General features: G+C 40.4%; 1 protein-coding gene across 3 annotated transcripts in view; it reads left to right on the forward strand.

Moving 5' to 3' along the window:
• Nucleotides 1–24,162, forward strand: part of LOC122772492 (protein diaphanous homolog 3-like) — a 217,830-nt gene that overhangs the window by 141,728 nt on the left and 51,940 nt on the right. For all 3 annotated transcript variants that reach the window (XM_044030596.1, XM_044030597.1, XM_044030599.1), the window contains 2 exons: nt 8,621–8,716; nt 11,684–11,743. In XM_044030596.1, the coding sequence (XP_043886531.1) occupies nt 8,621–8,716; nt 11,684–11,743 (156 nt within the window). The remainder of the gene's footprint in view (nt 1–8,620; nt 8,717–11,683; nt 11,744–24,162) is intronic.

Here is a 24,162-nt window from a genome sequence, read left to right on the forward strand (position 1 = left end):
GAGTGATCAGGATAGACAGCATTAGAAATCAGGATATTCAAGGGACAGATCAGATTGAATAGTTTGGGAGATAAAGTAAGTGAGTCAAGGTTGAGATGGTTTTGTCACGTGCAGAGGAGGGACAGTGATTATATTGGATCAAAGGATGTTGAAGATAGAGCTGCCGGGCAGCAGGAAAAGAGGAAGACCACAGAGAAGGTTCATGGGTGTTGTGATAGAGGACAGTTGGTGTCACAGAAGAGGACATAAGGCAGAGGACAAGATGGAGGCATATTACATAACATGTCATTTAGCAGACACTTTTATCCAAAGTGACTTACAATAAGGGCATTTCAACATTTGGGTACAAACAAGAGCTAGAAGTAAGTAAGTGCTTCAAGTATGCCAAACTATAAAGTACTACTCATAAGTGTGGTGTATAAGTAAGTGCGCTTTTGTTATGGCGTTTTTGTCGTTGTCGTTTTAGTCGAGGTAGAGTCCAAAGAGATGGGTTTTTAGTCGGCAGCGGAAGATGTGGAGGCTTTCTGCTGTCCAGATCTCGATGGGGAGCTCGTTCCACCATTTGTAAGCCAGGACAGCGAACAGTCGTGAGTTGGGCGAATTACTCAGCGATCCTCTCAGTGAGGGGGCAGCAAGCCAGTTTGCCAATGCAGAGCGGAGTAGGTGGGCTGGGGTGTAGGGTTTGATCATGTCCTGGATGTAGGCTGGGCCGGATCCGTTTGTAGCATGGAATGCAAGCAGTAGAGTCTTGAAGCAGATGCGAGCAGCTACAGGAAGCCAGTGAAGGGAGCGGAGGAGCGGTGTAGCGTGAGAGAACTTTGGTAGGTTGAAGACCAGTTTAGTTTGCTGCATTTTGGATGAGCTGCAGAGGTCGTATGGCACACACAGGGAGACCGTCCAGGTAGGAGCTGCAATTATTCAAGCGTGAGATGACAAGAGCCTGTGCTGCCCTCTGGGTTAGGAGAGGCCATATCCTCCTGATGTTGTGCAGCATGTATCTGCAAGATCGAGCTGTTGCAGCAATGTTGGCGGTGAGGGGGAGATGGTCGTCCAGTGACACCCAGGTTCCTTGCGGGAGCTACCGCAGAGTTGTCAAGGGTGATGATAAGCTCTGTGGGAGAGCCCTTTCCTGGAAGAAAAAGAAACGCGGTCTTGTCAAGATTGAGTTTCAAGTGATAATCATACATCCACTGAGAGATGTCAGTCAGACAAGCAGAGATCCGTTCTGCTACATGTGTTTCGGACTGGGGAAAGGAGAGAATGAGTTAGGTATCGTCAGTGTAGCTGTGATAGGAAGAACCAAGAGAGTGAATAACAGAACCACGAGAGTTGGTGTACAGAGAGGAGAGGGGAGGGCCCAGGACAGAACCTTGAGGGACCCCAGTAGTTAGAGGCCAAGGTTACGACACAGATCCTCTTCAGGTTACTCTGTATGTTCGGTTTCGAATATAGGATGAGAGTAGGGCAAGTGCAGAGCCTGAGACACCTAGTTCCTGAAGGGAGGAAGCAAGGATCTGTTAGTTAGCTGTGTCAAACGCTGCAGCAAGGTCCAAGAGGATGAGCACAGAGGAAAGAGAGTGGCACACTGGCAGTGTGGAGTTGCTCAGTGACAGCAAGAAGGGTGGCAACCCCTTAAGGGAGAAGCTGAACGAGGGTAATGGTTTAGTTTGTATTTTATATAGCACTTTTCTAGTCTTGAGGACCACACCCATTCACTCACACTTACAAAAAGTGCATCTACGTGCAGTGCATTTTCTATCGACCATCTTTCATACCCACTCACACGCTGCCAGCACAGCCGTCAGGAGCAATGTGGGGTTAAGTGTCTTGCCCAAGGACACACTGGCATGTAGACTAGCGGAGCCGGGAATCCAACCCACAACCTTCGAGTTGAAAGACAACTCTGCCACTGAGCTACCGTCGCACCCTTAGTGTCTTTGAAGCTTCATCAAATCGATTCACAACATTAAATTATTTGACTATACAACCAATTATCAATTCATATTGGCTCATTGTTGTAATGCTAGCACTGTTTTTTTTTTCTTTTTTAAATAGGCTCATGTCTTTATTTTCTGAAAATTTATGAAAAAAAGTCTATATATATGTCTATATATATGTCTATATATATGTCTATATATATATATATGTCTATATATACATATATATATATATATATATATATATATATATATATATATATATATATATATATATATATATATATATATATACATACACATATAGCACACCTGTCATAAGCGTTCTGATCCCAGATGCATGGAAATGGGGAAAGGCAGGCACATCATGCACATCAAAGCAACAATCAGCAGCTCCACTGCCAGTGCTGGGATACCACTCTTCAGTGTCCCATTCCTCTCCCTCGTCTCGTCTTTGTTCTCTCGCCACGTCCTCCTCAGCACCTCCTCTGACTGTTTCAAACCCATTTCACAGCTACTAGCTTGACTAATATTCCTCTGCCGTGCGTTCCTCCGTCATTGCTATCCCCACCACATGTCTGTGATCTCTCTTCCTCTCTGTGTCTGTGAGCATATGGGTGAGAATATATAAATATGTGTTATGATTTCCAGTGTTGGGCTGTCTTAAATCACGTCTTGTCTGTGTTCTATAAAGCAGTTTTCTGTCTCGGACTGACTGAGTTGCTGCTTGACTGATGTGTAAAATTGGACTGTTTTTGCTCCGATATATTCCTGAGGCAGGAGATCTGAGTGGATTTAGTTTTTTCTTTTTTCTCTTTTTCTTTCCTTCCCAAGGCACACAAAGTGTTTCATGTTCTTGTGGGTTGGAGTCAAACAAAGTACACATGGAGGCACACACTGCAGGTTGCAGTAGACTGATCTGCTCCTTTTTTTTTTCTCTTGTTTGTCTGTTGTTCTATCTGAATATGTGTCGATGCGCGTTGCCGAGAGTGTAAGCTTGCTGAAGGTGATGAATTGCCACAGCAGTCGAGACAAGTCTCGAAGTCGAGGAGTGTCGGTTTTGCTCAGAAATTCATGTTTCCTCTCCGCTCTGTGTAATGATGAAGAAATATGTACATATCAGCCAGTGCAACTGTTACAAAAGAAGTAACTGTACACATGAAGCAGGTAGGCGAGGAACTTGTACTTGATATACACTTCCAGGTCCAAAAAAAAAGTCACAAATCACTTTTAGCTTTGTTTTAATGGGATTGTTGCAATTTTCTTAAACATTCTTTTTTTTCCTCATTTTTCTCAATATTCAAATGATTGTAACTTCAAAACATTCAGCTCAATCAGGGCATTATCCTACGTTTGTATCAGTATTTTCCGAAATACTCAACATTTTCTGGCAATTATGCCCCTCAAAATGAATGAAGAAATGTTCAAAACTTTAACTCCTTCCACTCCTTCATACTTGTCACATCGACACGCCATTCAAGTTACAAAATGTTCGCAAACTTTTCAAGATTATTCACTGTCTTATACGTTTTTCACATCTGACATCTATAGTGGATGACATCATGCTCTCGAGAGGTCTTGGCTTCCTGGCATTTTCATGTGGGAATATGCCTCAAAAAGCCAACTGACCTCATTTTTGGGGCGCATAACATTACTAAACTTAAACTTGACAAACTCAAGCATCCCTTGATCATAGCACTGCCCCCACAGGCTCGTGTGGTAGACACTAAGCCATATATTAGTATGTAATTATCTGAACTGATTCCAATTCCAAGTCCCATTTGATTACATATCCAACTCGATTTCATTCAGAGATTTTTACATTTTCAGGCTTCTTTTTATTTATGAAAGATTTTCACAGAACACAGAGCTGCAAATTGTATAAACTTTGGTAGGTTGTAGTTACCTGAATGCACTTATTTAATATTACCCACAGTACAACTCTGCAGTACTGGTGTAAGTGATAATTTATACTCGAACCTTAAAAGCCTGTTTGAGTTCAACATATACAGCGTAGAAGCATAACAGACCCTGTGAGCGCAGCTTGGCCTGCATCTATCAGGACAATAGCAATGTTAAATTGTTTTGCTGTGACAATGGAGGACAAATAAAATAAACTGTCCTCTTTAGTGGACAAACATGTTACCAAAGCATCTGAAAAGTGACTTGTTGAAGTATTTCTGGTTCTGCCTTAGCTGTCAGCTTGCATTCACACAAAACAAAATAGTCCCGTACGATTTGCACTGAGGATACTGGAAATAGCATGTATTAAAAGATTGATCTAAGGGTTTTTAGTTTGAGTTTGATAAACCGCCGCTCTGTGGGAGTGAGCACTGTCATCTTGGTGACACGGTCTGATTGGTTGTACAGTAGGTTTATCAATTTCAATCCATCAATTTTCATCTATGGCCTTTTGTCACGCCTGAAAGTGGGAGGTGACTGCACCCTTTATAGACTCCTACTCAATCTCAAATGACAGTCTCAAAAACAAGCAATCAAACACATTAGAACAATAATAACCTTCATTGAACAACTTGCTCTAATGTGATATTCACACACACATGCACACAAAGGAAGAGACACACGGACACACACAATTATCTTGTCCTGAAGCTCATAATGATCATTCCTACAAACTTTCCTGATTTAACACTACCTTGCTGGCTCCTGTTGAACATAAGCCCACTTGTTAAATTAAGAGTTTCTCTAGTCCATTAGCAAATGAAACTGACTGAAACTAATGTTTGATGTCTTATAACTATCGAATGGCTTATGATAGCATCGTTAGTCTTGTCTTCATCATCTGCCTCAATTTAGAACAGGCACTTTGCCCACTTAAGAATAGTTCTGCCAGCTGGTTAATAAGATTTCTCTTAATGGGTTGTAGTGTCCAATAAAAGTAGTTTTATCAGTATTTCTACATGATTATTGTGAGCCAATATGTCCGTAATAATAATTTCGTAAGTTAATTTTCTCTTCATCATCATTCTAGACTTTTTTTTGGCAATAACTGCAAGGCAAAAAGCTCAAAATGCTACACACTACGGTCCATTTACATTCCAAACCTCACCCAGTGCTGCATCGGTGAACTTAAACTGTAAACATTTCACTTTGCTTTCCTCATATTCCAGTGTGACTACAGCTGCAATTAATGACTCATGAAAACATCTCAGATTAAAAGAGACAAAAAGAGCTTTTAGGCACCTGTCAGAGGCTAACACTCGGTTCACATTATTGGCTTTTGAATTACATCAATGCAATCTACACATAAAGCAAACAAAACAATCAAAAATTCTGCTTTTAATTGCAGGAATGAGCATCTGAGTTGATGCTAATTGACAATTGGAATCATTATGTTCATGTTGACTTGAAAAAAACCTGAATCATGTCTTTTATCAGAGAATCCATCACACTTATATCACTTTTAATGTGTTATTTTAGTAATAAACCAATTGTAATTGCTTATTTAGTCACAAACTGTGATGCTGCCAGTCTTGTCAGAGCAGCAGATGAAATCAGTCACCATGTGTTGGGAAGAATAATTTAGCTGATGCGTGTTTTCCTCATGCCACATTATTCTTACATAAATAATTTGTACTTGTATGCACATAATTGTAGAACACAAGAGACTTCCTCACTTCACTGTAGCAGTCACTGTATGCATATCAGCTGACTTCCACTGATATTATTTCAATTTTAAATTATAAATGAGTGAATATCTTAATTTTCCTCCTTTGGGCAGCATGGAAACATTTACTGTAGGTATTGTTTCCATGATATAGAAAGCTTACAATTTGAAGTTGAACTAGACACCTTGGGAATCCACTATCAATATTGCCTGTGCTCGAAGTGAACAGGAAAAAAGAAGTCCTCAAAATGTTTTTTTCTGGTCACACTTGATATTATTTTATTTATTTGTTGCAAATATCTCTCTCTCATCTCCCTGTTTTACACTATCCATCACCAAAAAGTGAAGGACTGATTCATTGCATAGTTGTCACAGACTGCATTAGCTAATCAACTTGAAAGTCAGTGTCTAAGAGCAGCCTGGAACTCTGGAACACTTAAACAGCTTCTACGGGTTAAAGTGTCAAGTATTAAGTGTGACCTCTATCCTTCCACTTGAACAATAGCATGACCCAAACTCTCTTAAACCTGCAGTTGAACCCAAATGAATGTTACTGGTGAAAAAAATCATGTCGACAAGTACCTGCCGTGAAAAGGCATGCCTTGAATGTTACATAAACATGTTGTATGAGTTTGCTAACCAACATTCAGTCACATCATTCCAATCCAAATGACTTTGATCAGAGAATTTGAGAAATATAAAAAGCAAAACGGGTGGTGCTAGCCAGGCTTATATTACAAAACAAGACCTTTGCACAGTACTGACCCTAACTGAATTGCAATCATTTTACTTTAATTACAGTTGTGTAATGTATTTTGTTGGAACAAACTTCTCGTTCGCATCACGTCCTCCTTTGTCTCGCTTTTCCCCAGAAGGGAAGGGAAAAGACATTATTATATCAAATGAACACAGCAGGAATAAGGTGTCTTTTTTTCTTTAACTGCAGCGACTCAGTGATCTGGATTCTCTTGTATTGTTATTGTGAAAGGCATAACAGATAAAGATAGACCGTTTTCCCATTGTGTGCTTATCCCCCACTCCACCTAAAAAATAAAAAAGAGACACAACAAAATAAGAGGAAAATTGAAGCTCATCAATGAAGATCAATCCAAAAGAATGACCCAATTAACTGCAAACAATAAGAGCGAATACAAAATAAAGAAAATATAAAAGACAAACAACAACATTTTTTTTGACAGAATATTGTCTTGCAGATGTGTATCAACACATATATTCCTGAATCATTATGACAGCAAAAGCTACGATGGTAGTTTTCACCTCAGGTGCAGTGTGGATTGAAGCAAGTGGGCGGCAGCAAATGTCAAAAGGCATGGGGCAATTCTAGGTAGAACGTTATAATTATTCTAAATACATTTTCATCACAATTGTATTGTGGGGACATATTGTCATATGTATCATATCATGAGGTTGCAGTCCAAGTTTCAACCCTAGCTGGGGAACAGGTTGCATTCAAAGTCCTAGTTTTGTGAGAAAAACACACAGAACCTTTATAAAGTTGATGTGAACCCAGTGGAGTTTAAGAGACTTTTCTACCATTATGTCCTCGGGGTTGGGAGTTTCAAGGTACCTCACAATTTCATTATTAAGTGATTATGAATACTTTGTCAGTAATATAGGGCTGCAACGATTAATTGATGAATAAATTACTCGCCAACTATTAGAGTGTTTTATTTAATGACTAAAATGAGTTTGCTGATTTTTCAGCTTCTTAAATGTGAATACTGTCTGGGTTCTTTGCTTCATACAACAAAGAAATCATTAAAAACGAATAATTTTGGGTTTGGCAATTAAACAATTTTTTTCAATTTCAAAATTTCCTGACATTTTTATGAAACAATGGTGTAAATGTACAACAGTTTAAGTGGTTATAAAGTTAATCGTTAGTTGGAGCCCTAATGTAATTATCCCTAATTAGATAATTACTGTATTTACTTCTATTGTTTTTTTCTTCATATAAATAGTTAGTGCAACAGTGTGCTTTTTAACAGCACCATAAAGCCGTTACGTAAATGTCCAGTTGTTGATACAGTATATGCATCCATTCAGCGTCATTCATAGAGAATGACTTATAATTATGAAATACAAATACATAGGGCGATATGCTGAACCATCCAAGGAAAATATCAAATTTTGATCACCAATCATATTGCTATTTGATTGGTGATCAAAATTTTATTTAAAAGTCTGGTCAAATTCACTGTGTAATGGATAAACCACCAACACAATCAATTTACTCGATGATGACAACTTAAGATGTATGTATTACAGTTTTTAAAGTGGCATGAAATGCAAAATAGTCGCGCAATTCAACTGAAGAAATATATTGTAGCCTTTGCGATTTGCTAATTGCATTGTTTTAAATTGTGATTTAGATTTAAAAATCATTAAATGTTCAGCTCTGCTGTTGAGCTAGCCAACATGCAGTCGTTAGTGATTTAGTTTGATGTGCCACAAGCTTTCCAGTCTTTACCAGGAGCCAAATTTTCTCCAGAGCTTTGCTCTCAAAAAAAAAAACATAGACCTAATAATTACATCTGGCAAAAACACAGAATGAATTAGATTAATGCAAAATATCTGTTTCTCAGATGCTTGTTGGCAGGAACAAGAAGGTAGAAAAGGGTTACTGGCTGGTAGCCTAACTTAATTAAAAATTAATTAAAAAACAACGAGTGAAGCAGTTTTGCATTAAAACATTGTCGTCTCTCTGCTGCTTTTTGGCGGACATGGTGTGTGCGAGAGGGGATGTGAGAGGAGTTGTTTGCTCTAGTCTGATAACTACCAGATAACAGACTGAAATCCAATTATTGGTTATGGTTATAAAACTGCACCTAAAAAAAGACGACATGATTTGAAAGAGTCAAAATTTCCTGAAACAACTCTGATTACATGTTTTGTGGTTCTATTGTTGTCTGCCATTAGGAGAGCCAAATTGTTACAATCAATATGGAAAACCTCACCACCACAAAAAAAAAACTCTCTCATCTGTCTCCTAACACCCCCTCTCTTTTTCTTCCTGTTTTTTTTTTTTTTGTAGAGAACGATGAGACAGGTGTGATGGATAGTTTGCTGGAAGCCCTACAGTCAGGAGCTGCATTCAGAGACCGCAGGAAGAGAGCACCAAGACCCAGAGGTGAGTCTCATATACTTTTCTATGCAAACAAAAAGCCATAATTGGAAAACTATAACATTTCAACTCGGGCTGTCAACGTTAATGCGTTAAGGTTTGTGATTACTCAGGCAACAGTAACCTGTTTTTAATTAATCGCATCAGTAAGTTTGAGCATCCTCCTCGTAACCAACAAGGCCTTAAGATCTGACAGATGTAGATAACACGATGAAGAGACATCCCCTGGTGTGACAAAACCAACATTTTGTACTCGTATTGTCATAATGAACTGTCTTTCCATTGAAGTACAACACGTCTAAAATACCGTCTATGGGCAAAGCTCCCTTCAGCAAAGATGCTAGCAGTGAGATGGGATCATCAAACAACACTGGCAGAGTGCAACATAGCAACAACAGCTAAGCTAACTGATGCTGTTGCTAAATGGATTGCTGTAGACTGCAGAACCACCAATACTATAGAAGACCAGGTGCTTTCAAGACCTTATCTAGTCCGGTGGTTCTCAAACTTTTTAGTACCACCTGAGCAAATATTGAGCCTGTGAAGTTACATCATAATCACCAAGGTTAAAATACAGTGGTGCAAATAGGTCTAGTTAAGTCCGCTTAGGACTTTTCACAGGAGGCAGATTTATTCCCAATCAAATAATTTACTCTCTCATCATCCTCCTCTTGCTCGCATATACTTCACTGATACAGCCAAATTAGATTTAGATGGAGCGAGTGATAAAGTGATTAATTATTATTATTTAATTTGTTTATTTATTTCTTATTCTACGCACACCGGTCAAAATTCCTCAGCTCCACTCCGACCACATACCCTGGTATACACAGTTGAACAGTATTTCAGTACCACCAGAGGAAGCTCACGTACCACTGGTGGCACATGTACCACAGTTTGAGAACAATGGATCTAGATCATACACATATCCTTCAAGTTATACATGCAAATTAGGTCTGCATTTTAATATGGATGTTATGTTCAAAACCAAACACTCCCTGAGACTCTGTCAGCAAATTAAGATTAGAATTCTAATGCAGGTATAACTAAAACTAAGCTGACATCGCATGTTTTAATAAAGTTAGGAGAACATATTCCTCTATTCAATTTGTCATGCATTTTTCTATTCAAACACCACACATGCGGTTTATCTCTACGGCTGCACCTAACGATTATTGACTTTGATTAGTTGATTAATGTAATGACTATTCTTTATAATAACATATTAAAATTAATATAACAATTCATTTACCCAAAATAAATATCAAAAGTCTTGTCTCATTAATATTAAAATATTTTATTCAATCATCTTCTCTTACAAATAAGAATAAGAACAACTAGATGAAGCAAAGTATGCACTGCAGGGCATTATTCTGTCTAATAGTCTTAACTGGTAATCTTCATTTTACAGTCCAACATAATACTCTCCAAAATAAAATTAAAACACAGTTCAAGTATGTGTGTCAAGATGTAGTTGTCTGAGGTGAAGAGCTCCACTTAAGTAGGCGCTCAGTGCTCACAGTTCCAGGCACAGAGCAGCGGTACCTCGGCCTATCCTATTGAAATTCTTATTATCATTTATTTTAAAATGTGGTTTGTGTATCAAGATGTAACATATTTAGTTTGGCAGATGCGAGCTGTTTTTTTTTTTTTTTTAAGTTGTACTGCTGTAATAAGCCATGTCCAATTTGCAGAGCTCACAAACCACCAGATTGTCGGGTCTCTGTCTAAATTACTCCCACAGTTTAGATGATCGCGAGCAAGTTTTTTTTCTCGTTATCCATCCATCCTTTGGCCGGGAGTTTTACTTCAATGCGACGCATCGACTCACGTTATCGACGTGTCGTTACATCGAGGAATCTTCCCATTCCCAATGGTTCATCAATCGCTATTTTTGTGATTACATTTCTTTTAATCGATTGACAGTACTAGTGTTAACAATGTGCTCGGTTGAATGTATGTATGTGTCATTGCGTCGTTACATTCAATACGCCTTCAACAATAATGACGCAGCCTAAATGCGTGCCTCGTAAGCTTTACCAAATATGGCTGTGCAAGAGCTATTGTTAAAGTGTCAATAGAAAGTGATTAATAACTGACGTGTTACCTTCTATGAAGTACGGGGTGAGGAGCGAGCTGGACAAAAGCCACACGATGTTTACGCTATGTAAAACCAAACTAAAATACTTTGGCAACATGTACAACGACATGTCACATCAGCACTGGAAAATGTAGCAAATGATGACAAATTTTGAAGTGCATCACATTTTCCTTTCTTTACTTGGTTTCCTCTGGAATATGTTGTTTCATTTTGCATTAGTAAATGCCATTGAAAATAAATACAACACAGTATTTAATGATGAATCTTTAAATACACTGTTTAAATTATATAATCGCTTTAGAATTGTAGTTAAATCGTGAGGTACCTATAGATTCCCACCCATAATGGACACAGTGTTCAAAAATCATAATGAATTCTGGTCCCAACCTGCCAAACTGATGCATATTCTTTTTCTTATTTTTAATGAATTCAGTGCATTTTTGGATTTGTGTGCCTTGTTATTTTCAGTCACATTCAAAACTGCGTCGTTGTTTGTACACATGCTTCCCAGCAGCATACTGCTGGAGAATCCACCGCCTGCCAACATCACTGCATGTGTCATGATTGAATCTTACTGAAAGGCAGTACATGTTTTCTTTTCTAAATCTTTTTTTTTTTTCTTTTGTTTATTATTAAGCCCACATCCGGAAATTGAATCAACAAACACATGCTGTGTGTCCAAGATGGGATGTGTAAATGTACTCAATGGATTGTCCATTAAACTTTAGTGGCACTTGACAGCTGTGCCCATGCACAGTATTTCTTGTTCATGAAACTCACAGCTGTTTTTTTGTCAGCTGGTGAATGTCTCATTAACTTTCCCGCTCAGTACTGTATATGTTAGCATTGTTTGTCCAATGCCCTTCTTACAGATAACCAGCAGATGATCAGCCCCAGCTCCTTCCGCCAGGTTCTCAGGCCTGTTAACTACGGTAAAACAAAAAAAAAAAGCTAAATCCTCGCATGGCCCAGCTCTGTCTGATGTTCGCGATTTCAAATCCGCTTTAAACATCTCTTGCATGCAACGCAAACGCCTCTCAGCGGGGTCATGTGTCCTGCTTACTGTGTCTGCACTGACCTTTTCAGTCGTGCCTTTTACTTTTTTTGTGGACCTTGCGTCTTGTCTTACCTTGTGCTTTCTGAAAGTGCGAAAACTGTTCAAACAGTTTAAGGCATTGCCTCTGGCTTTTTCTCAGAGAGAGGCAGAGTTGAGATTCTTTGAAAGCAGCGTGTGGGCTGTTATGTCATCTCCCTTTGATAAGACTGCTGAATTGTTCAATACCTGCTGCAATTTGAGTTCATCCCTGTTGTATGCATTTCAATGCAGTTTTTGTGAAGGAAAACTTTGTTTTTGTCTCAAATTTAAAATTTTCCTGAGCTTATTCAGATTTCTCTTGTTGCATATATCGAGCCTGAAGACCATGGCACACCAGATGTGTAATATGAATAATTAATTTGTGGATTTTGACGCACTCTCACATTTCACACCGAGTGTGACACAATTGGGTGGGTAAATTATATAAACTAGAAACAATTGCCTTAAGTCAGTTAAAAGTGATGAACAGCTGAAGAAGAGAGGAAACCTTATCACACACACATATATATATATATATAATGCCCACGGGCCGTGAGTTTGGCACCTTTGCACGGACTATAAATGCTTGTTTATGGTTGCAGTGATTTTTGAGTAATCTGGCTGACACAAACATAAACAAACAAACAAACACAGCACAGGTAAAAACATAACCTGCCTAGCAGCTGTAATTAGAGTGGAGCACCCTGTGTGTTGTAGCAATGAAGTTGTTCAGTGTCATTTGAAGCCTGCAGGTTAATACATTAATGTAAAAAGGGCCAACAATATGAGTACAACTTCCTAAGGATGAAGATTGGATGGGATACTAATCATACCAAATGAAATTGTCTTCTATTATTCATAGTTGTGAACACATATTAAACTTTTAGCTCTCGCTAAGATAAACAACAGCTTTTTCCCCCACCTCTTGTCAAAGGTTTTCGACAATCATTACTGAGGCACTTAAAAAAAATTACGCCATAACCATATTACCTCTTATTGCTTGTAATTTGAATCTCAGTGGGCTGGGTACAGGCACACATGAATAAAATTATTCCTGCTCAATCCACCCACATCATTGATGGCAATGATAAAGGGCCTTGCTCTGTTGTTCTGCTACAACTTATCTGAAATGAGATTGGAAAGGGGCGAGGGGGAGGCAGAGATAGAGGGTGGGAGGAAAGAGACAGATAGAGGTGGCCAAAACATTAGAAATGGAAAGAAATGGTGTGAGGATGATGAAAGATAGTCAGTTGGGAATGGTGAAAATAAGGAATAAGAGACTTTGGTGCTGTTTGTTTGCTGTTGCATCCATGTATGTTTGTGTCAGGAATGGGACACTATATGATTATATGACATTAAAAACAAAAAAAACACTTGAATTTCCATTATCACGATAGTTGTGAATGGAGAAAAATGTTAATAGTTCACACCAGTGACTTGAAAATGCTCTTTAGCTCCGCAACATACAGTCCTCAAAGTTTTATTTTGAAGTACCTTCAACACTTTGCAGTTAGTCCAGTGTTCAGGTTGATTATTTGACGAGGGTGGAACAGTTCATTTCTTAAGAGGGGAGACACTGCCGCATTGAAACTTGCTTTTCATTTATTTGGCTAAAAAAGTTTAACAACTATTTGCCTTTTTAGATAAGATTATACACTATCTGTTCTGTCAAATCTTAAAAGAATAGGTTTTCTTGTCACTAAAAAAAAAAACAGACTGACCCTACTCTACTATTTTTTAAAAATTAGGCACTGGCAGGAGTTAGCTGCAGTGAAGGGGGTTAGTTAAGCTATAATTTTGATATACAAACCAACCATTATTGAAGATAAAAATGTGCATGCAATTGCTGAAGTTGCATGTTGCAGCTGAATATCCACCCTGTCCTTCCAAGTGTGTTGCCTCAAAAGGCGAAAGATATTTAACTTATCCATTGTGGTGCTACTGTAAAGCATGGTGGTCCAAAATGGCCATGTTGCCAATTATTTTGTTGGATAACAGTGACAGGAAATGTTCCATGACTAGTGTGTGTGTGAGAGACTGAGGGAGAGAAGTCAGAACTCTGCTTGTATTTAAAAGGGGATTACAGTCAAAAACAAACTACCTTGTGTAACAAAGCTGCTGCCCAGTGTTGTACAGGTACGAAGGTCCTGAAAGCTTTCTGGCCCAGCTGACCCTCTACTGGCAGCTTCGGACATTGGCCTTGTTGGCTAATAACACTCTGGGCTTTAGCCTGTCACTGCAGGCATCATACTCACTGCCAGCCTCCCAGAGCAAACACAGCTAATTACTTTTCTCAGCCCATGCAGCACCAGCTCAGCCCTCTCAGTGCCCATTCATCTTAATTTCCCCCTCTCTGCCATCTGCCTCCTAAATAACACTCCTCCTCATTTCCCTACCATTCCATATCCCCGCTGTCTTCTCCTGTACTCTCATGGTCTGACAATGGCCCTCCCCTAACATAATTGCCTTATATTGGTGTGGAGTCTCTCCGCCTCTCCTGCCTCACCTCTTCTCACCCATTTTCTTTTTTTTTCTCTTTTTTCCCCCCTCATGAGAAGACTCGGGCCTAATTACCCAGGGTTTAATCGCCAGAGTCAGTGAATTCCACAGGATGCTCTCAGTTTAGTTGAGAGGTGATGAAGTTTAGTCTGCAACACAAACACTTAAACAGCTGTTTTCACTTCTGTATCCTCCTTTTCCCAGAGACTTAAATACCCTTTAATAATTGATCTCAGGGGTGTTGATTCACTCCAGTGGAGCAGCAAAGAGAATTAGAAAAGAGAAACATCTGCACCTGAAGATACTGTAATTAGTGGAGAGGGGGACATGTTTGAATGGCCAATCTGAACTCGTGTGGTTCCATTAAGTTTTGTACTGAAGTGCCCCTGTCTGTTGTCTGCTGAAACAAATCAGATGGCTGATAGATGAGCTCCTCATTTCAAGACTTTGATGAAACCATGGAGTACTTTGATTATGGTTAAAGTACTCTGCTGTCTTGATGAAATGTGAATGCCTTGTGATAGAAAACAGGATTAACAAGATAGCTCTCAGTCTGTTCCTCGGTTTGCAGCACATCATTTCTTTATTTTCACCCTCTCTTCCTTCCATACTCCCCTTCCTTTGCACTGTTTGGTTTGAGTTAGACCTCAGTTTCCAGCATTTTTTCTCAGCTCTCTTCCTCGCTCTGTCTCTCATCTGCTTTCCTCTCCTGCCCCTAAATTGGCTCAGCACAGTTTAACTTGAGCCAGCAGCTAAGGGGTTTCACGTGGTCTGCAGTCTCCCTCAGCACACATACACATGCAGTGCAGAGACACACCCACAGACTTCTGGGGATGAAGGTAAGCAGGCTTTGTGGGGGCTGTGGTCTGGGTTAGGATAAGCCTGAGGGGCTCTGAGGCTCTGGGGCTCCTCGACACTCTAAATTGGATTGGGCTCCACAGAATGATGGATCGATGGTGGTTAGCCACACAGGTGTAAGAGACTTATTGAATCTATAAAGCAGCCATAGCTTTTTAACTGTGTCCTTCTGAAAACATCTCTCCAGGCACTGTCTTGTCATTTCAGACTTTTTTTTTCTTTTGCAAGCCCTCATCAAAACCCTGCTGGCGTGTGCACGTACATGTTCAGGGCAGTCACATAACCACTTTTTCCTCTTAATCATTGTGTTTGACAGAGAGCAAGAGCCTCCAAGTGTAAGACAACACAAGCCAGAGGTGCATTAAGGGTGTATGTGTGTGCTCTAATGCTTCGTCCAGATAGGGAAAGTGGAGGTGATGAACGGATCTATGAAGGAGAATGCCTGTGTCTTTAGTCACACTCTGCCCTATAATTATCACAAGTGATATACTTTAGCTCTGAGCTAGTCCTTAAAATCGATGTAAATGTCACAGCAAAGTTGGTGGTCTCCACTCCAGTTTTAAAAATAATCCTCCCCACACATGCCAAGTTGTCAAAAACATCGTCATGAAAACACAAAACCCACCATTGTTTGCAGCCAAAAGCATGCCAGGTCACCAGGTGGCAATATAACCGTAGCTGTAAAACCTTACTGGCCAGTCAGAAGAGCGCAAACAAGAACGTGTATCTGTAAGCATGTTAAAGTCCAAAAAGCATTGCTTATATTTCCCAGGGTTACCCACAGGTCCTTGAAAGTGTGTGAAGTTAAAGAAAGGTCCTTGAAAGTTTCTTGAAAATGTCCCTAAATAGATTTGGGTCATTGAAAGTGCTTACATTTTGTGCAAGAGAAATGTGAAGTTGATATTTAGGTAAATGTTTCATTTGTCCTGCAATACTAGCAGTGTTGTGGGCACTGTACACGGTCTCTCTCCACCGTTGATGTGAGATCTTGCCCAAGATCTCAAGGACAATCACTTGTCCAGATGCAGAGCGCGCTGCGAATCAATAAAAGTGGACGCCATGGGCGAAGCGGCTCTTACAAGTTGCCCTCCCATCTTAAGCTGTCAGCACATTTGGTCCTTGAATTTGAGGAAATTGGTCCTGTAATGTCCTTGAAAAGTCCTTTAATTTGATCTTAACCAAGGTGTGGGAAACATCACTACTGTAAGTAGTACTGGGTTCTAGCAGAGTGATTTGATTCGGCTCTGCAGACATCTGGTCTGGCAAGGACACCACTTTGGTCAACTTGTTTCTCCTAAAACAACGGGACAGAAACCCCTGGCACGCTGGAGGCAGGCTCTACATGTTGACAACGGAAATGCAACGTCTTGCAGTTTTCGTATACATCCAACAAGGCGCCCACCGAAGAGCAGCTGTTCGATTCAGCTGTTGCTTCCATTTTTAAGCGACTTGCTCCACAGAGCTCCCCAGAGCTCCCCTCGAGCAAAAGTCGCTAGATGTCATTATTAGATAGTCATCACTCCGAGAAAACTACAACCAGCACATTTGTTGACACATTTTCCATCTCTCTATGTCATTCAAAGAATTGGTGTGATTCGTTGTAGTTCCAGCCAATTGCATACGGAAAGTGGGAAGGGACTACATCTTTTCCAGGATCTCAAATGAGATGAAGACACAGGCTGGTATTAGCCAGGCTCAAACTAACCTACAGTATGAAAGGCTAAAATGCTAAGAAAAAAAATCTGCATACTTTTGGACTGGGCTTCAATAATCTGTTTCCCCCCCAAGCTCCTTTTCCGTGGAGTCATACAGCTTGAGCAAAGGTTGGAATAGTGCTAGGAGATTAGGAGGTTAAATTTGAGACTCAATCCATGTGTTTCAGAGGCTGTGCTGTGGAAAGTCATTAAAGTTAAAAGAAAATTAAGATGGAGAATTTTGTTTGCTTCCAACTGTGTGATCTGTTGTGTTTGCTCATGTGCAAGACACTAGCAGTGAGAGTCGGTCAGTGCAGCTTCCTAAGGCTGGGAGACTTGCTGTTAGATACTTGCCTTTTTTTGATTGGACCTCTTACAGACTGTGATATGTGGATCCCACTGTAGGCTACTATATCCTGTAGATTGTGTGTGTGTTTTCATTCCCCTTCCACACATCTGTCTTTTCATATCAACCTCAGCTATGGTGAGAGGCTGTCTTATCCTCTCAGAGTTCCTCAATCCTCTCTTTACTTTTTGACTTTGTTTTGTCTCTGCTATCTCCTTCCTTGGCATTGCTGCGTTCTTGCAGACATGACATAAGCAGAAAAACAAGAGTTTATTAAATCATTGAAAACAAAAGAGGAGCACGGAAAACACTCTCCTACCTAGATCCATTTGAATTGATGTGACACGTCAGTGTTCTAAAGGTGTACCTGTAGAAGTTGCTGATTTATCTGCTTTTGATCACAATGCATCATCCACACATCACGTACAGCCTGTGTGCTTTTCATTAAAGTGACAGATTACGGCATTCGCTCCTGAACACAGTGTTCACTCTCCCATTTCTTTGCACATTTATGCATACAAGCATAGAAATCATTAGCCTAAAACCCTGTGTTCTAATGATGTGCTGGCACAAGGTCATGGGTCACACCTGGGGGTGAGGCAGTAGTCATGTCTAGGACTTGGACAGGTGTACCGCTCTCTGTATTCATGTCTATAATCATCTGGTCATAATGTCTCTCTTATCGCCGCATTGAGTGGTGGTTTGGATGTTTAACGGCTCTTAGACAAAAGGCATATCCAGATGGGAAACTGCACCTTGACCTGTCTTTGTCTGTCTGATGTGCTGCCCTTTTGTGTGTGTGTGTGTGTGTGTGTGTGTGTGTGAACCCACATGTTTTAGCCTTTGCAAGTAAGCATTGAACAGATGGAGCAAGAGGGCACCTTAGCTAAGTGGCTAGTGTAATTCCGTCCAGCCTGTGCAGACTTGTGGAATAGTAATTGAGGATTGTGGAAAGCAGTGCAACATTCTCTTTTTAAACTTTTATTCAGGTTTAGCTGCAAAGACTGATCTCTCTTCCTTCACTCTTTACAGGGCAGTCATTGAAATACTTGAAAATTAAACATTTCAACTCTAGTGTTATTGGAGAAAAGACTTGTATCCTTTTGTTACCCATCCATCCATCTTCTATCGCTTTATCTTCCACATGAGGGTTTGCGGGCGGCACTGGTGCCAATTCTAGCTGACCTTGGGGCGAAAGGCAATGTACACCCTGAATAGGTTGCCAGTCCATCACAGGACCACATAGAGACAAACAGCCATCCATCTCTCACACAGTCCTATGGTCAATTTAGTCAATTTGCCTGTTTGCATGTTTTTGGACTGTGGGAGGAAACAGGAGAACCCACACACACAGCAGAAACACACCATTCAGGGTAAATGAAGGTACCATGGTTCCTTGCCTGTCCGCGGTCAAAAACAAATCACCCAAAAAACGTATAAGAATATACAAGAAAAACACAAATAAAGTGAAATTGACATTATTTCATAACATTATAGAACAGTGTTTCCCAGTCACGGTCCTTGGTCCCCTGTCCTGCGTGTTTTAGATGTTTCCCTGATACAACACACCTGATTGATTTCATCAACGTACCATCATTAGTTTTTGAGATATTACCATAGATGCAGGAGAAGATGGAGCCTTCCGGAACTGCACTTAAGTTTCAAGCGTTGCAGGCCTGACAATACCACTTTCTGTGATGTAGCTGGATCTCTGCTGATTGGCAAGGTGAAATCCACATGTTTATAAGATCTTGTGGTAACGCAGTTTCGGGTGTCTGCGGAAGTTACCAAATATAGTTGTTTGCCCAGTAAAGGCTTATACATTTCAGTGTTGTTTTCGTCAGCGATGACAAAATTATTACGTTGACGCCCTTTTTTTTCATGACGATATTAACACGGTGACGAGATGAACATGGAACACCCTCTACAAATAGCTTTTTACGGTTCAAGTTTTGACATTTTTCCCCCAAGATCAAACAGATATTCAAAAAACTAACAGCCGTCATGCGTAGTGCAATATTCAATTTGTCAATGCTGTTCATTTGATTTGTTGCATTAAAGATGAGGACATTGTAAGTGAAAAATGGCCTTTAATGGCTTAATAGTGCTGTTGTGATGCTGTCGTCTTTCCTGAATATTTATGGACCTTTTTAAATTAAAATTAAGGTTGAATTTTGATGCGCGTGCATATCGAATTGTGTTTAGTGGTGACTCTCTGAGCTTAAGCTTTTGAGGACAAGCTTAAAGCAGCCTGCAAATTGACCCTTTTTCATAAAGGTTTAAGCTTTGTAATCCATGTCCTTTCCAAAATGCAAGCAGGTGAGGAAGTAAAATGTTGTGTTGTATATTCACTTGACTGGACGGAGAGGTCACTGTAATGGATGAGAGTAGACTGGACACACACACACACAAAAACACTAATGTTCACACAGTTCTCAACTGTACCTACTCACTCATGAATACAAAACAGATGATAAAGTGAAAACCTCTGCACTCTGCTCCATGTCATGCTGCTGTACATCATATGTACATCTTAAGCCGATCAGTCTCCTCAGATATCCACTTTTAGCTGGATTATAAGGAAGCTGGACTGTAATAAAGGCTGTGGATCGTGAAATAGGAAATGGTGTTCAGCATGTCGAGCCAAGCACCCTAATCACACTGTTCACACTGGCTCAGGCCCCCAAAGCAGGTGAAACTGTTCAGCCCACTTTAAAAATCCACCCTGGCTTTTCTTTTAACATGTGTGCTCCCTCTTCTACTGCCAGAATAGCCAATTCATACTTTGAGATATTTTAAATGCCTATCTCAAAGTATTTCCCTTCCGCCATCCCTTTTTTCCTCATGAACCTGTTAATGTACATTGATTAGGACTGAGCGCTTACATAGGACTCTAGTTACTAATGCAGTGAGAAATTAAGTCATTTTCACCCTAGCTTTTGTGCTAATTAAATTTTACAGCAGCCTTATCGCCCAGCCACACACATTCCTAGTCCTCCCACATTTACTAACACTAGCATCCATATCACATAGCCGTCAGGGAGAGAAAGAGCAAGGGAGATGATTGTATGAACGCCTGTTGTTATGGGAGGGAACTAAGTGCTATCTCCCCTTTATATCTATGCCCTCTACAAAGGGAGGTACTCAAGTTCTGTCTCTGTGATAATACCTTTGGCACAGCAAAAACCACCACCCCAACCCCCAGTCGTCTCATATATCTGCTTCCATCTAGTCAAACATGTAGGTAATTCAGTCATTTGTGTGTCTTCTCAGCAGAAAGTAAAATTTGTGACTGGCCTTTCTTTGGGCCGAGGCAGAAAGAGCCACATCTTCTCATGTTTGCGTGTGTTGCTATGGTTGACGTCCAGCTGTCCTGACTCTGAAATAAAAAGGGCAATTTAGGTAGGAGTGATGAAGGGTGATAATGTGTGATTTTAAAATCCCACTCATCCTCCAGCAATAAGCAATCTGTAGACAAACAATCCCCAGCCTACTCTCTTTCTCTGGTACTCATACAGAAATAAGAACACCAATGCACCTGTTGTGGACAATTCCCAGAACCACTTTAGTCTGTAGTGATCTGAAATGATCCCATTCTCCCAAACTGCCTCATCTCTCTGCCGCATCTTTCTTGCGGCAGAGAGAAGAGGGACTCACTCCACCTGCTACACGTCTCCACACTGATCCAGAAGCTCTAAGTGCAGCAACAAGAGTTTCCATGCCGACCGAGCTGTAAGTCCAGCCTTTAGGCAGCAGGATCTGTGTGATGCTAGACTCCCCTTGGAGAGTGGGATTCAGTCTAAGCTGATCAGCTGTTATGCCTCCCCTTCATGCACATGCACACATTCATTTACACATTTGATTGTACAGCCACATGCGTTCCCTTCAGCCTTTTACGCGCTTATCCCCTTGTAGAGGCTCAGCCTTGAGGCACAGGGCCATGCACTGTATGTGTCTCTGCCCTCTGGGCTAAAGAGCTTCTTTGGTCTGAAGTTAGCTTTGATTAGCATCCTCGAGGGTGCAAATTAGCAAGCAAACTCAAGTGATCCTTCATAGTAGCACTCACTGGGAGACTTTCTGCAGTTGTTATGACAAGCATGTGATGTTTGATGCCATCGAGAAAATGGGAGTTTGACCTTATCTATTTCGCGAGTATACTCTTCTCATGGATGTCTCAAGGGCGAGTCAAACTGTCTCTATTATTAGCATCAGTTCATCTTGACTAAAGCGGCAATGGCACGTTAACATAATCGACAACACTGATTATAAACAGTTGACATGGATTTTCATTATCAACATTTTGTATTATGAAACCCACGTGAGTGTTCATGTGTAACTACAAGGAGCACGTTGCAGTATTGTGATTAAATGGCCTGCGTACTGCCGTAACGTAGCTATTTATGCATTTGTTTCACATGTGCTTATGAACGTGTCACATTAGTCTAGAACGTATGAGTGTGATTACCGCAGTAAGTGCATTAATATGTGGAGAGGTAGCTGGTGTGTGTCCTTTGTTCAAGACTTTTTTTTTTTATTATCATCATTATTATTATTATTATTATTGTTCAGGCGAAAATTCCTGGAGCGGCTCCTTTCTCTATAATAGCCATACTTGACATTTCCCTCTCCTCCAGCCTTTGGAGACTACCGAATGCTTTCCATTCCAGTTGAACCCATTAAGACCCTCTTTTCTCTACTGCGTCCACTGGCTTGTCCTTTGGCAGGGCCCCTCTGAATGTCAAAACTCACTACTTAGCATTACAATAAAGTAGATACAGGGCTGAGGAGAGGCAAAGGAAATGGCTGCTAGCTGGCAAAGGGCATGAACAAATAGATTATTTAAAAAGCCTGCCATTGGTCACTCAGTGCTTTTATAGTCAGCCTTTTTTCAAGTTCTCTTCTGCATTTCTGGCTATAAGATATCTGCTTGCATTACTTTGAATCTCCATTAATGGATAGAGCGTTGACTTTACATCAACAACTGAGAGGACAGGTTAGATGTAAAATTACAATTCAGGGAAACGTTTTATGCATTTAAAGCAGCATAAAGGCATTCACTTTGTCTTGAGATCAAATACTGCATATGCCAAAATCATTTTTTTGTCTACTTCATATTTGATTATCTCTTGTGCAACACTGCTAGCTTGACTGTTTCATGGCTGACCCAGAGGTTGTAAAGTGGACTCGCCATAAATTTGGCATTGATTTTGTTTGAGCGTTTGTGACATTTTTATACTGTTGCTGTTAAAACAAGATTTTCTTTCCCTTATCCTCTCCATCCCTGGTTGGACATGAGGCTTTGGTGATGACCCGTCGTCTGCTGCCTGCTGTCTGGCTCCATATTAGACCCATCTCCTTTAAGCCAGCTGTCATAATTTACCACCACGATGGTATCGGTTTCTTTTCTTCTTTTCAGCTGGGTCCACAGATTTGTTCATTACTTTGCCATCACACACGAGGAGAAAAGATACATTTGTTTGTCCTCCATTGTCACTGTAAAATAATGTAATGTGAGTGTTGTCATCTGCTGAGCAAAGCTCATGGATGCAGGCCACGTTAATATTTAATATTTAATATTTAAAAGTATTCATGTTGTTCAGTCTGTCAGTTTTGTGCTTGAACCATGGTACGAAATACCCTCGCGCACCCACTTCACTATGAAGATCGTACCAGACATTTATGCAAAAGAAAAGAAACAAATTGTCGAGGAATTATCGGAGGCATCCTCGCCCCCACCACAGACGGGTGGACCTCCAGAGCCACGGAAAACTATGTGACGTGACTTCATCACAGTGGAGTGGGAGATGAGGAGTCTAGTGCTGCAGACACGCCCCTCTATGAGAGTCACACCGGCACAAATCTGGCGCAGGTACTGACAGGAGCAGTAGCAAAGTGGAAGTTAGAGAGGCCCAAAAGCAACATCCCGGTCACCACAGATAATGCAGTAAATGAAGCTGGACTGGGGCCACAGATAGGGTGCTTTGCACATGTGATAAATTTAGCATCCATAATGATGTTTAAAAAATGATTTTCCTTTATAAATCATTTGTTGTTTGGCTAGGAAATTTCAGTTAAATATATCATATAGAAGACAAACACAGTGATTATTGAGTTTATATGATTTACAGAAAGTATTGCAAGAATTATTTAAACAAAATTAGGCATGTGCATAAATTTAGGCACCACAAAAGAAGAATTAACTCAATATTTTGTGCATCCTCCTTTTGCAGAAATAACAGCCTCTAAATGCTTCCTGTAGCTTCTAATTAGAGTCTGGATTCTGGCGGAAGGTATTTTGGACCATTCTTCTTTACAAAACATCTCCAGTTCAGTCAGGTTTGATGGTTTCCGACCATGGACAGCCCGCTTTAAATCACACATCTGGGGACTGAGATGGCCATTCCAGAACGTTGTATTTGTTCCTCTGCATGAATGCCTTAGTAGATTTGAGCAGTGTTTAGGGTCGTTGTAAAGATCCAGCCCCGGCGCAACTTCAACTTTGTCACTGATTCCTGGACATTGTTCTCCAGAATCTGGAATCTTGGAGCTGGTCTGAGGGTTGACTGTGACTGTTGTCACCATCCTTTGCCCTGCTTATCTGAATATGATTTTTTTTTCTTGGTCTGCCACTTCGGGCCTTAACTAGAACTGTGCCTGTGGTCTTCCAATTCCTCACAATGTTCCTTACAGTTGAAACTGAGAGCTTAAATCTCTGAGATAGCTTTCTGTAGCCTTCCCCTAAACCATGATGTTGAACATCATTTGAGAGTTGTTTTGAGGCTCCCATGTTGCCACTCTTCAGAGAAGATGCAAAGATGAGAAACACTTACAATTGGCCTCCTTAAATACCCTTTCTCATGATTGGATTCACCTATGTAT

Source organism: Solea senegalensis, linkage group LG7 (assembly GCF_019176455.1).
Source record: "Solea senegalensis isolate Sse05_10M linkage group LG7, IFAPA_SoseM_1, whole genome shotgun sequence".
NCBI classification, from domain to species: domain Eukaryota; kingdom Metazoa; phylum Chordata; class Actinopteri; order Pleuronectiformes; family Soleidae; genus Solea; species Solea senegalensis.